At 44.6% G+C, this 12,040-nt stretch overlaps 1 protein-coding gene across 7 annotated transcripts in view; it reads left to right on the plus strand.

The window, feature by feature from the left end:
• TSC1 (TSC complex subunit 1) overlaps nucleotides 1-12,040 on the plus strand; it is a 50,604-nt gene that overhangs the window by 25,898 nt on the left and 12,666 nt on the right. For all 7 annotated transcript variants that reach the window (XM_038548894.1, XM_038548896.1, XM_038548895.1 and 4 more), the window contains 8 exons: nucleotides 5,127-5,302; nucleotides 6,458-6,573; nucleotides 6,882-6,993; nucleotides 7,290-7,408; nucleotides 9,213-9,282; nucleotides 9,768-9,872; nucleotides 10,131-10,689; nucleotides 11,600-11,643. In XM_038548894.1, coding sequence (XP_038404822.1) covers nucleotides 5,127-5,302; nucleotides 6,458-6,573; nucleotides 6,882-6,993; nucleotides 7,290-7,408; nucleotides 9,213-9,282; nucleotides 9,768-9,872; nucleotides 10,131-10,689; nucleotides 11,600-11,643 — 1,301 coding nt within the window. The remainder of the gene's footprint in view (nucleotides 1-5,126; nucleotides 5,303-6,457; nucleotides 6,574-6,881; nucleotides 6,994-7,289; nucleotides 7,409-9,212; nucleotides 9,283-9,767; nucleotides 9,873-10,130; nucleotides 10,690-11,599; nucleotides 11,644-12,040) is intronic.

Genomic DNA, 12,040 nt, shown 5'->3' on the forward strand with positions numbered 1-12,040 from the left:
TCTTAGAGAATGGAAGCAGTTCTGTGACTGGGAACAGACTTCCGGCCCTCCTCATTCTGAAGGCATTATTCCATTGCCACCTTGCTGCTATCTCGCTGCCATGTCACTTGAGATCCAGAGCTGTTCTTTTTTCTCACGTCTGTATCTGCCATGATTTTCTCCATGGGAGCCCAGAGAGCCTTCTCTTTGTTCTCCTTATATTCTGACGTTGCCTGGTCAGAATCTGTTCTCGTTGTTTAATCTTGAAACTCTTATGTTTAAGCTCTAGGAAATTTTCTCTAATTGTCTTGTGCTTGATTTCCTTCCCTCCATTGTGTCTTGTCTGTCTTTCTGGAATTGCTGGGATATAAATTGCGGCCTCCTAGAGTGTTCTCTGCTTTTCTTTGCTCTCCAGTTTTTTTCTCTCTGCTATTTTGTTCTTTCTGAAGGTTTCCTCATCTTCAATTTTGAATCCTGTTGTAAGTTTCCTTCCTAGCACCATGTTCTTAGCATCTAAGTGCTTTTTATAGGTCTCTGAATGTTCCTTTTCCTGGTAGCCTGTTTTGGGTTTTATGGATGCAACCTCTCACAGCTTTGAGAATACTGAGAGTTGTTTGTTCCCTGTGTAATCCATGGACTCTTGTTCTTTTGAAGTCTTCGAGGTTTTTCTCCAAAGATCTGATAATCTGCTTGTATCTGGGTAGGCAGACCAAAAAACTCTGTTCACAGGGATGGGACTTGTCACCTCTAAGCTTCCCGTGTGTGTGTGTGTGTGTGTGTGTGTGTGTGTGTGTGTGTATCTATCTATCTATCTGAACCTCTGTTGGAGATGTCAGTATCGTGTTCCTCCTGAGCTGGTCAAATTTTTGTAGAGATCAGAAGATCTCTAGCCTGGGGAGGGTCTGGCTGCTACTGTAGGGAAGAGACTGATGGTGGGAGAGGTTAGTGGTCTTGGCATTCAGAATGTATATGCTCACTTAATTCCTTTCTCTGAATGGTACTCATGCCTTCAACTATTTTTGGAGTAGCTCAGTCCCAAAAATCTATTTTACTCTCTCCAGAGAATAGCCCAGGTTTCTGCTGCCTGGGAGCGTGGAGTCAGGGAGGGGACTGTAACTGTCCCTCAAACAGTTTTCACCGTCTTCTTAATGCTAGCTGTCTTCATCTACCTGTTGCTCATCTCCAGTTCTAGAAGTACTTGAGGTGTAAAATTTCTTTAGCTTTTGAAGGATTCTGCAGTATAAGTCAGGTTGACTTTTAGCTTTGAAACAACAGGAGCTTAGGATTCTGCTTTCTTGGACTTGCTACATTGGTTACCTCTGGGCTATCTGCCTTCTAGTTTCAGGAACCTGTAGTGCTGTTCTGTCTTCCCCCATTCTTCTCGTTCTCAGAGATTTATATTTTAAAACAAATAAACAAATCCATGCTGTAGGCTTGGTGGGTCTGGAGGTTGTACAATTGGATGTGTAAGTTCGGTCTATCATGTCTCCCAGCTTAGAGAGCCTCTCTCCCTGTGGGTAGGCAGGGGTCATCTGGCTTTTGAAGAAAGCTCTAACAAAAGACAGGGGACCAACATAGAAGAAAAAGGAGCTAGATAGAAACAGTGATAATGCAGAGAGCAGAGGAGAGCATCTGTAGTAGCCCCCAAGACGGGGCATTTGAACACATGTAGAGGTCAGAGTACCATGGAGGGGAACATTCAGAGGCCAAAGAAAAAAACCCTTGAAGATGAAAACTGAGAGCTAACGTCAAAACTTCAACAAAAGAACTGGAAGGTAAAGTTGAGAGCATCTCAGCAATTGAAGGATAGAGATGAGTATTCTGAGCAGAGAGATAAATGTAAAGTAATCAGTCCAGGAGGTCCAACGTCCAAGAAAAGAGAGCTTTAGAAAGAGAAGAGAAAACTTGTGTGGGGGAAGAAATTGTAAAAGATATAAGAGAAGAAAATTTCCAACACAACTGTGAAAAATACAAAAAAAATACAATGGGAGGATTAAAGGACACGCATTTCCAGATTGAAGGGGCTTACCTGGCGCCCAGCCTCTGTCACTAAGAGAAAAATCTCCTAAGTCTCAAAACACCAGGGATAAACCTTTCAGAGAGAGAAAAACCAAAATGCTTATTAATAAGGATTAAGAAAAATAATAATAATAAGGATTAAGTTGGAATGGTATTAGCTTTTGAAACTAATTGAGACGAAAAGGTTTTAAACATAGAATTCTAGACCTAGCCAAACTGCTGGTCAAGTGTGACATGTTTAGATATGCAAGGAGTTAAATTTACCTCCCATCGACCCCTTCTCAGCTAACTACTTGAGCATGTGTTCCATCAAAATGAGAGTAGAATTCTGTGAGACAGAGTCCAGGAAACAAAGGGATCTGACTTAGGATCATGGTCATGATGAGTCGGGCTAACACTGTGCTGCAGCAGCCCTCGGGACAAACCAGTCTCGACAAAAGTGGGGAAGAGAAGGCTCCAGAGGAAGCTGGTTAGAGGGGGATGGGGATACTTCTTATAGCTTATGTACATATCATTATGTAAAAATTGTATCAGGCATTGTTTCAGAGTTGTTACAGTAAGTTTAGGAAGAATTATAGTAGATACACAGAAGACTGAGGAAAAGGAACAGAAAAATCCAAATTCCAGGACAAACTAAATCTAACAGAAAAGGAAATCTCACAGTACACTGTTGAGCTCACTCACACATAGTATTTGCATAGCGAATAATAGTCACTGAAAACTGATTTTGGAGAAAACAAAACTATGATACACATGTGTTGAGAGCATTGGGGAGGAGGAAAAAGGATACAGAAGTGGCCTACATCCTCACTGACCATAGTAGAAGTCAGTAGATGTAGTGTATAATCTGTACATCGGGAAATTCGGAGCACAGAGCGTATTCTTTAGGAATATGTGAGCAGGGTACCTGTTCAGTCACAGCCAAAGCAGTTGCCAAAGTGGTTCTGGGGAGTGGCATTGGAGGGACCTTTTAATTGACTTTTTAAATGTATTTATTTCATTGATGAATGTTAGATACCATGGAGCACTTCTGTCTTATGTTCCTCTGAGAAAGCAAAAAAAAGTACCGTAGAAATTAACACGCGACTGATTAGATTCTACTTCCCAGTTTCAGAGAGATTAAAATATGAAAAGTCTTTTTAAGAATCAAGGAAATTGGGCAGCCTGGGTGGCTCAGCGGTTTAGGGCCGCCTTCAGTCCAGGGCATGATCCTGGAGACCCGGGATCGAGTCCCACGTCAGGCTCCCTGCGTGGAGCCTGCTTCTCCCTCTGCCTGTGTCTCTGCCTCTCTCTCTCCTCTCTGTGTATTCTCATGAATGAATAAATAAAATCTTAAAAAAAAAAAAAAGAATCAAGGAAATAGTATAAATGCCCATATTACCAATTAAATCAGACATTTAAATGTGTTCTTACTGTATTATGATTCTCACCTTCTCTAAAAGCTGTATTCCTATGTGTACATGAACTCCTGACCCTTCCTCTCACTTCATCCCTTGCTGGTCATGCTGAGAATCCTTGGGGAGGCTACCACCCGTAACACATAGGTGCCTTAGGCAGCGAGCACCTGTGAAGACCAGAGGTGTGACACTGATGTCGAAAGGCTTTCCCCTTAGGGATGTGGCTTATACCCTGGACATTCTCGTTCTGTATTTGATATCACACTTTCAGCATCTCAGATTGAATATTGAGCATTCTAGAACAGCTGTGTAAGAGCAGATGCTTTGTTGGGGTAAACTATGGCATGCCCTTAGTGCTGGGCTGTTTTTCTGTGAAATTTGGAGCATGAAGATTCCTATTTACTTAGAAACCTGTATAGCAAAATTATGTCATCTAGAAGTTTATGCTTCAGCAAGTTATTATTAGGGCTTTGTAGAATGTAGCAAATACTGAGGAGATAAGGAAAAGAACAAAAAAAAAAAAAAAAAAAAAGAAAGGAAAAGAACATCCCCCATAACCTCAGTTCTTTTAATTTGAACACTTAAGCGTCGTCATCTCTCTCTTTTTGGGGCTTATCTCTGAGTAGTTTTAAATCCTTTATTCATTTAAGCTCATACCCTGACCATCTAACATCACTGAATCTTTGGAAGCATGAGTTTTAAAATCAGCTTTAGGAAAGTATTGTTTACATACGATAAGATTCATTAGTGGGGCAGCCCCGGTGGCACAGCGGTTTGGCGCCGCCTGCAGCCCGGGATGTGATCCTGGAGACCTGGGATCAAGTCCCACATCAGGTTCCTTGCATGGAGCCTGCTTCTCCCTCTGCCTGTGTCTCTGCCTCTCTCTCTCTCTCTCTCTCTCTGTTTCTCATGAATAAATAAATCTTTTTTTTTTTTTTTTAAAAAAAGATTCATTATTTTGTTAAGTTTTGACAAAAGTCACAATCACGATAAAGAATGTGTCATCGCCCCCAAGATTCCTCCTTGCCCTTTGTTGTCAGTCTCCTTCCCAGTACTTGGCAACCAGTGACCTGCTGAAGGGATGCTTTTTCTTGATGGTGTAAGAGTTTTTCTTCCATAGAATACATCCCTTTGTTGTGATTTTGGGTTATTTCTCGTCTTTTTTCTGTGACAGGCTGTGCTGAGCATTGTACATCTTGACATAAGTCGATTCCCACAGGCTAAATCTTAGAAGTGGAACTGTCCTCGTGGGTGCTCTCTAGGTTTGAGTCTTTCTGTGCAGCATTTCCAGCCTAGAGATGGATTAGAATGCCCCAGGATTTGATAGGAGATCTTCAGTTGGCCTCAGCTACACAGCAGTTTCTGGCCCTCCCTGTTCTTTGATTACCCTCATTCTGAAAGCGATTCCCAGGTTCCCCTGGTGACTGCTTGGCATAGTTCATGCTCTCTTTTGAGGATATGCCCAGCCTTTTGTTGATGACATTTTTGTTTCAGATTAGTTTCTGATAACCTGATATGACCATTTTCAATAGGGAAGGTAGAAGTTTATAAAATGAACGGCCGATTCTTAATATACCAGCACTGTTTAGTATTTGGGCAGGCGGGGGGGTCTGTCTCGTCCTCTGAAGGTGCCAGTTCTGCACCTGGCCTTGCTTTAGTGTTCTCAGTGGCTTGGTTGCTTGATTAAATGGATTACAATTTGCCTTTCTTAACTGCCGTTGCCTTTTCCAGGTGGAAGAGATTAGAAACACATGATGTTGTAATAGAGTGTGCCAAAATCTCTCTGGACCCCGCAGAAGCCTCATACGAAGATGGCGACTCCATATCCCCGCAGGTGTCAGCGCGCTTTCCTCATCGTGCGGCTGATGTGGCCACCAGCCCTTATGTTGACACGCAAAACAGCTGTGGTAAGAGTGACACCGGCACTTAACCTGCCTCACGGGTTTGTTTCTGGAAAGCATGGCTCATTTATATCAACTGTGTTTTCTTTTCCTGGGATAAAACTCAATTCAGCTCCCAGGAACAGTTTCCCAAATGTTGAAAATTAGAATTTGCCTCCAGTTTTTCCTGGTTAACCCGTCTTTCAGGTTTCATTCAGAGTCCTATGTCCTTGGTCTCCTACCCGAGAGTATGCCAGTGGGCTTGGGGGTGGGTTTTTAATACATAAAAAGGGAAATAGACTCAAGTTTTCAAATTTTAGGCAGACCCCGCTCAGGGAGTCTTTCTGTGTTTCAGACACTTGCAGTGAGGCTCCTGGGCTGGGCTGTAGTACTGACAGAGTTTGAGTGAGTCTGGACAATTTAGAATTGGTTTCTAGAGGGCAGCCCCAGTGGCTTAGCGGTTTAGTGCCACCTTCAGCCCAGAGTGTGATCCTGGAGACCTAGGATCGAGTCCCACGTCAGGCTCCCTGCATGGAGCCTGCTTCTCCCTCTGCCTGTGTGTCTCTGCCTCTCTCTCTCTCTGTTTCTGTCTCTAATAACTAAATAAAATCTTAAAAAAAAAAAAAAAAAAAAAAAAGAATTGGTTTCTAGAAAAGGCAGGCTTAATCTGTAGGTAGTACCCACTAAAAGGGTCATCCAGGCTGTGCTTTTTCATGTTATCCTGAAACTTCACTTGACATCAAACTGTCCTGAACTTGGTGTGCCTGGGAGGCTCAGTCAGTTAAGTGTCCAGCTCTTGGTTTGGGCTCAGGTCATGGTCTGGATGGTCTCAGGGTCCTGGGAGCCCTGCACTGGGGAGTCTGCTTGAGATTCTTTCCCTCTTCCTTCCCTCTCCCCTGCCCTTCCCCCACTCTCTCCCTTTCCCCCACTCTCTCCCTCCCAAGTAAATAAATAAAATTGTAAAAAACCAAACAAAGAAATAGCCTTACTGGAGTTTATTTCCAAAGAGCCATTTAAAGAGCCATTCAAATATTACTTTGTCCCTGGGATGTCTGGAGTCCCCTCAGTTTTAAGTATGAACATTATCAAATGGTTTAGAGGGCCATATTTTTTTTTGTTGTTGTTTTCAGAATAATTTAAAGTCACACACTAACCTCACATGTCCTTTCCCTTTCATTTTAGGGAGTGCTACCTCGACCCCTTATTCCAGCTCTCGGCTGACGTTGCTAAATACGCCCGGGCAGCCACCTCAGACTCTGAGTCCCCCGTCGACACGGCTGTTGACTGAGCCGCCACAAGTATGGTGTTAAAGAGTGCCTGCTTGCTTCTCTGCTTGCTGGTGAAGCTGTTTGGGTCAGGATTTAGCATATGCTTGGGAAAATCTCATTCTGCTCCTTTTAGGAGTTATTCTTAAGGACAGGTGGTTTTAGGAAAGTTAGTCACTATTCCCACTTGGGTTTCTCTTGGAGGCTAGATTTACAGAATGCCTCTTGTCTCATAATAAAGCTTTAAATAAGATGCCTTTTTCCATTTGGTCATGGATATAAGCCTTAGGGATGACTTGGTGTTCACTTCTCATTGCTGACATTTTGTATTAACTTCCCAGGCTACTCTTTGGAGCCCATCTATGGTTTGTGGTATGACCACTCCTCCAACTTCTCCTGGAAATGTCCCACCTGATCTCTCACACCCTTACAGTAAAGTCTTTGGTACAGCTGGTATGTATGTCTGAGGTGGGATTCAGTTGGTTGGCCTGGGCCCACTGTGCAGGGCAAGGAACTGTCTTTTAGATCCAGCAGTGAGTTAGGGGCTGCTTATAATAGCCTGTCTTTGACAACTCATGCTTTGCAAACTCTGGGGTTTTCAGAACCTAGAAAGTAAACAAATAAAGATGGCTTTAGATCCCGAGAAAGTTCTCTAGCAGCTTTCTTAACTGTCCCAGGCAGGCTGAAAGAATTCAGAGTTTTGTAATAGGCTCAGTGATGGTGTATATGTTGTCCTTGTCTGTGAGCAGGTGGAAAAGGAACTCCTCTGGGAACCCCAGCAACTTCTCCTCCTCCAGCCCCATTGTGCCACTCGGATGACTATGTGCACATTTCCCTCCAGCAGGCCACAGTCCCAGCTCCCAAGAAGGTATGTACAGACTTGTCCATGGTCCTTCTGCCCCAGCACAGGGCCCTGAGTGCAGCCTCGCTCTGGGAAGGAACCCTGTTGTGTCAGATGGAATTTGGACCTGAAATGTGATGGGTTTGGATCAGAACAACTGAAAATAGACTGGCTAGCGCTCTCAGAGCATGATCTGCTTACCCTGGGAGGTGGATTGCTTTTGTAGTAAGACTAACCTGCTCTTTCCCCTTTTGACTACTTTGGCGCTCATAAGCATGGTCCAGAACAATAGGGTGAAGGGCCCGCCCCCAGCACAAATCAGGGCAAGCAGCAAACTGTCCAGTGTGCATTGCTGCCTTCTTCCTTGGCATGTTTTCTTCAGTTTAAAAGAACAAAGATAAACCCGAAATACCAGTATCTTAAGAGAGGGCTATAGAAAGCAGTAAAAATGATTAATTTTATTATATTGCGACCCTTGACATTTCTATATGTTTAACATTCTTTGAGATAAAATAGGAGAGACATCACAAACACTTGTGCCGTTACTTGAGTTGATTGTTGGACCAGCTGCATTTTTTGTGGAGTACCAGTCTTATTTGGAAGATCAGCTGACTGACAAACTGAGTGGTTATTTAGATCTGGGTGTGGGACAGGCTACTGCTTACGTGACCAGCTGAGTCTGTCACTTCAAAATAAACAATGGACAGTCTTTGCTATCAGTGATAAAATTTGGTTTTCAGGTGCAATTAGAATATGAAAAACCTGATCTCTGTCACCATGATCCTTGATAGTGTCTCCAAGACTTTTATGAAGAGATTGAAAAGTCCAGGAGAGCTTGGTGAATAATTGAGTTTTTGATGTCATATAGTGAATAGTTCCTCATTGGGAAACCCTGCAAAATGCGGCAAGCCAGTATCTTCTAAATGTCCAGTGTGTGATGTTTCGGAGCCACTGTAGGTAAAAGCTGCATTCAGAGTACAGAGTAGACTAGTGGACTTTAGCACAGTATGAGGGGTGGAGTGCCATGGTTTCAGATCCTACACTGTAACTAACCTTTAAGAAGTGACTCCTTGTCAAGTTTTGGTGTGACATTAAAGATTAAGTCTTTTTGTAACTACTTAACACTGGGGCTCAAAAGTTCCTACATATACTTTAGGCAAAATAACGTATTGCAACAGATTGAAAGCAGAGGCAGACTTGAGCATCTAGCTCTCTTCCATTAAGCCAGATACTGAAGAGATAGCACAAATGTAAAACAGTTCCACCCCTCTAAGTTTCTTTTTATTGTTTTGGGAACTATGGTTGTTTTTCATAAAAATTTAAATCACTTAGGTTTACATGTAATGGATTTGTTATTTTTAAGTGAATTAGTAAATAGTTTTAAATTTTTTGGTCTGATTTCTGATGTAACTATCAATAGTGAGAACCACATAAATACAAGTTTATGGGACTTTCTTTTTTGATTTTTTATTTTTTAAAGATTTTGTTTATTTGAGAGAGAATGAGAGCATGAGCAGAGGAGGGAGGGGCAGAGAGAGAGGGTGAAACAGACTCTGCTAAGCAGGGAGCCCAGTGTGGGACTTGATCCCAGGACCCCAAGATCATGACCTGAGCTGAAGGCAGACACCCAACCAACAGAGCCACCCAGGTGCCCTGGACTCTCAGTTTTTAAGATCATAAAGGCACCCTGAGACCAAATAGTTTGAGAACCACTGAGCTAAACTTTAAACTCTTTTATATTGTGTTAAAGTTTTAGATTTTTAGAATATGTATTTTACCTAAGGGAACGTAATTTTCTGCCCTGTGACTTAAATGGTACCTATCTTTTCAGGAAGAGAAAACAGATTCAGCAAGGCCCTGTCTACACAGACAGCACCATCTTCCAAACGACAGAGGATTAGGTAAAGTCTCTGGGTAACCCTAGACCTTGCTTGTCTCTTCTTAGGTTATCTGTGCAATGGAGAAAATTCAGGAACACCACAAAACAATGAAGCTCAGAGATAATGAAGTATAATTAATTCTAAAAACCGACCTAATAATAACACCAAAAAAAGCTTTTAAGCTATTGCAGTGAAGTACCTGTGACCTGTGTTTTGAGCTGGTCAGACTGTGGTATTTATCTGTTCTCTGAGACATTAAGAATGGAGGATTTTATTTTCTGTGGGATTATGTTTTTGGTACCTTTAATTAGACCCTTTGTGGTAGCCTTGCTTTCTGGAGTCACTCCAGGGAGAGTGGTTTCTAGCCTTCTCCCTTCACTTGGCAGGAGGAATCAGTATGGATGTTGTCTATTGCTGTGCGAGCAGTGTTACAGTTGTGGGGGTTTTATATATGTGTGTGTGTGTATATATATATATATATATATAAAATCTTTGTTTTTCTTTAGAAGAGCTACCTGGCCTCAAAGGTTCTGTCACTCTAAGTGATCTTCCAGGGTTTTTAGGGGACCTTGCCTCTGATGAAGATAGCGTTGAAAAAGACAAAGAAGAAGGTAGTGTGTGGGATTCTGGGGTTGGATGCGATTGCTACGAAAACTGGGATTTAGTGTCAACACTCCCAGGCTTACTTGGTTTTTCTTCTCCTGGGGGAAGGAGGTGGGAGTTTTATTGTGGGCCCTATGCCAGGGAAAGGAAGGCTGCTTTTATGGGTTGCTCTGGATGGCCCTTAACCCCACACAGCCCCACGCTGCCTAGCCTCACCTAGATGGCCTGTTTACAGTGGTGTCTCTTACCTCCCTTCGTCTTCTCAGCGGCGATATCAAAAGAGCTCTCAGAGATCACGACGGCTGACACTGAGCCCCTGGTTCCTCGAGGAGGCTTTGACTCTCCCTTCTACCCGGACAGTCTCCCGGGCTGTCCTCGCAAGACCCATTCAGCCACCTCTGGTCCTCAGGGTACCAGTGTGAATCCTGAACCTTTCAACTCCTCCTTGGACAAGCGTGGGCCAGACACACCAAAGCAAGCCTTTACTCCCATAGACCTGCCCTGTGGAGGCACCCACGAAAGCCCTGCCGGGGACAGGGAGCGCCAGACTTCGCTGGAGACCAACATCCTCACTCCCAGCCCTTGTAAAATTCCACCTCAGAGGGGAGTGGGGTTTGGAAGTGGGCAGCCTCCCCCTTACGATCATCTTTTTGAGGTGGCATTGCCAAAGACCGCCCATCATTTTGTCAGCAAGAAGACCAAGGAACTGTTAAAGAAAGCAAAAGGAAACACAGAGGAAGACTACCCGCCCTCAACCTCCCCAGCAGAAGTTCTGGATAGGCTGATCCAGCAGGGAGCCGACGCGCACAGCAAGGAGCTGAGTCGGTAAGGGCCCAGCCGCTGCGTCCTTTCCCTAGGCATCCCCTCAGCATAAGATATGGGAAGTGCAGGAGGGGACAGGATTTGTTCTCTGTGTTCACAGAGGCAGCTGGCTCCTCTCTGTCCTCCCAGCTCCCGTCTTTGCGCGTGCGCAGCTGTGTGGTGTCCTCACCGCTGTCCTGCGAGGACGTGCTCACACGTGCTCTCAGAATGTGAGGATGAGGGTCTGGTGTTAGGTGACCTAGGAACCTCTGTCTTGGTGTGTAGTCCTCCAGCTGCAGGTTTGGTTTTCCTGTTTGGGTAGCACGGTTCGTCAGATGGAAGGTCTAGTCAGTGGCATTTCAAGGGCAACCCAAGGGCAACCCGGGGGGCCCTACCCCTCCTCTGTGCTGGCACACAGGCTTTCCTAGGAGAGGCCTGTCTGAGCTGTTGTTCAAAGCCTCCTCCTACTACCCTTCCCAGTGGTTAGGAGGGGGCTTGAGAATTCCAGCAGGTGGAATTTAACAGAGATTTGTCTTTTTGAATGAGATTTGGTGTAACAGGCTCAGGTACATTACCTACTTTTTCCTTAAACTTGGCTACCCGCTGTGTATTTCAGTGCAGAGGGTTGAAAATAGCTGGTAGTATGTTTGATCTCTCAGTCGCCTTGGAGAGTTGAGCAAACATTGGCCCAGGCGTGAGCTCCAAGGGAGGGCATTGGCACCCTGGAGACTCGGTCATGCTTGGTGGGGGTGTCGACCCTCCGTCCAGTGCACGCCACCGCCTCTAACTCCCCGTGGACCTGCGGATTGAAACTTTCTTCTGCCTCTCCTGCTCTTGACCACAAGGATGTGATCTAGCCTTGCGCAATCAACATTCCAGAGACGGTTGTCCAGGCGAGCTTGGTAACTTTATTCCCCCAAACCTTTCTTCCTAGGTTGTCTTTACCCAGCAAGTCTGTCGACTGGACCCACTTTGGAGGTAAAGTTGTTACTTGCACTGTAGGCCCAGCCTGTGTGGATCCTGCGTGCTTGTCGCCTTTTCTGTCCTCGAAGGAGGTGTGCCCTGTAGGAGCAGGTCTCCCCTCTGCTGTGGCTCCAGCCAGCGTATCTGCTTGGCCTCTATTGTCTCAAATGTTGCAATGCCAGCATTTCTACTTGTGAAAAGTGCCACGTAGCATGTGTCTGAGGGTAGAAGTGCAGAGAGTACAAACCTTGTGCCAGGCTTTCCTAGGAAAGACCCTGAGGTCAGTGGTGCTGGAGCTGTGCCTGGGGGAGTACACAACATGGGAGAGAAGAAAGGAGCCTTGAGTAACTGTACGTATGGTTTGGGTCTGTGGGGAAAAGTCAGTGAAGCTCTTAGGAGTCCTGCCATGTTC

The sequence above is a fragment of the Canis lupus genome, chromosome 9 (assembly GCF_011100685.1).
Source record: "Canis lupus familiaris isolate Mischka breed German Shepherd chromosome 9, alternate assembly UU_Cfam_GSD_1.0, whole genome shotgun sequence".
Classification (NCBI taxonomy): Eukaryota; Metazoa; Chordata; class Mammalia; order Carnivora; family Canidae; genus Canis; species Canis lupus.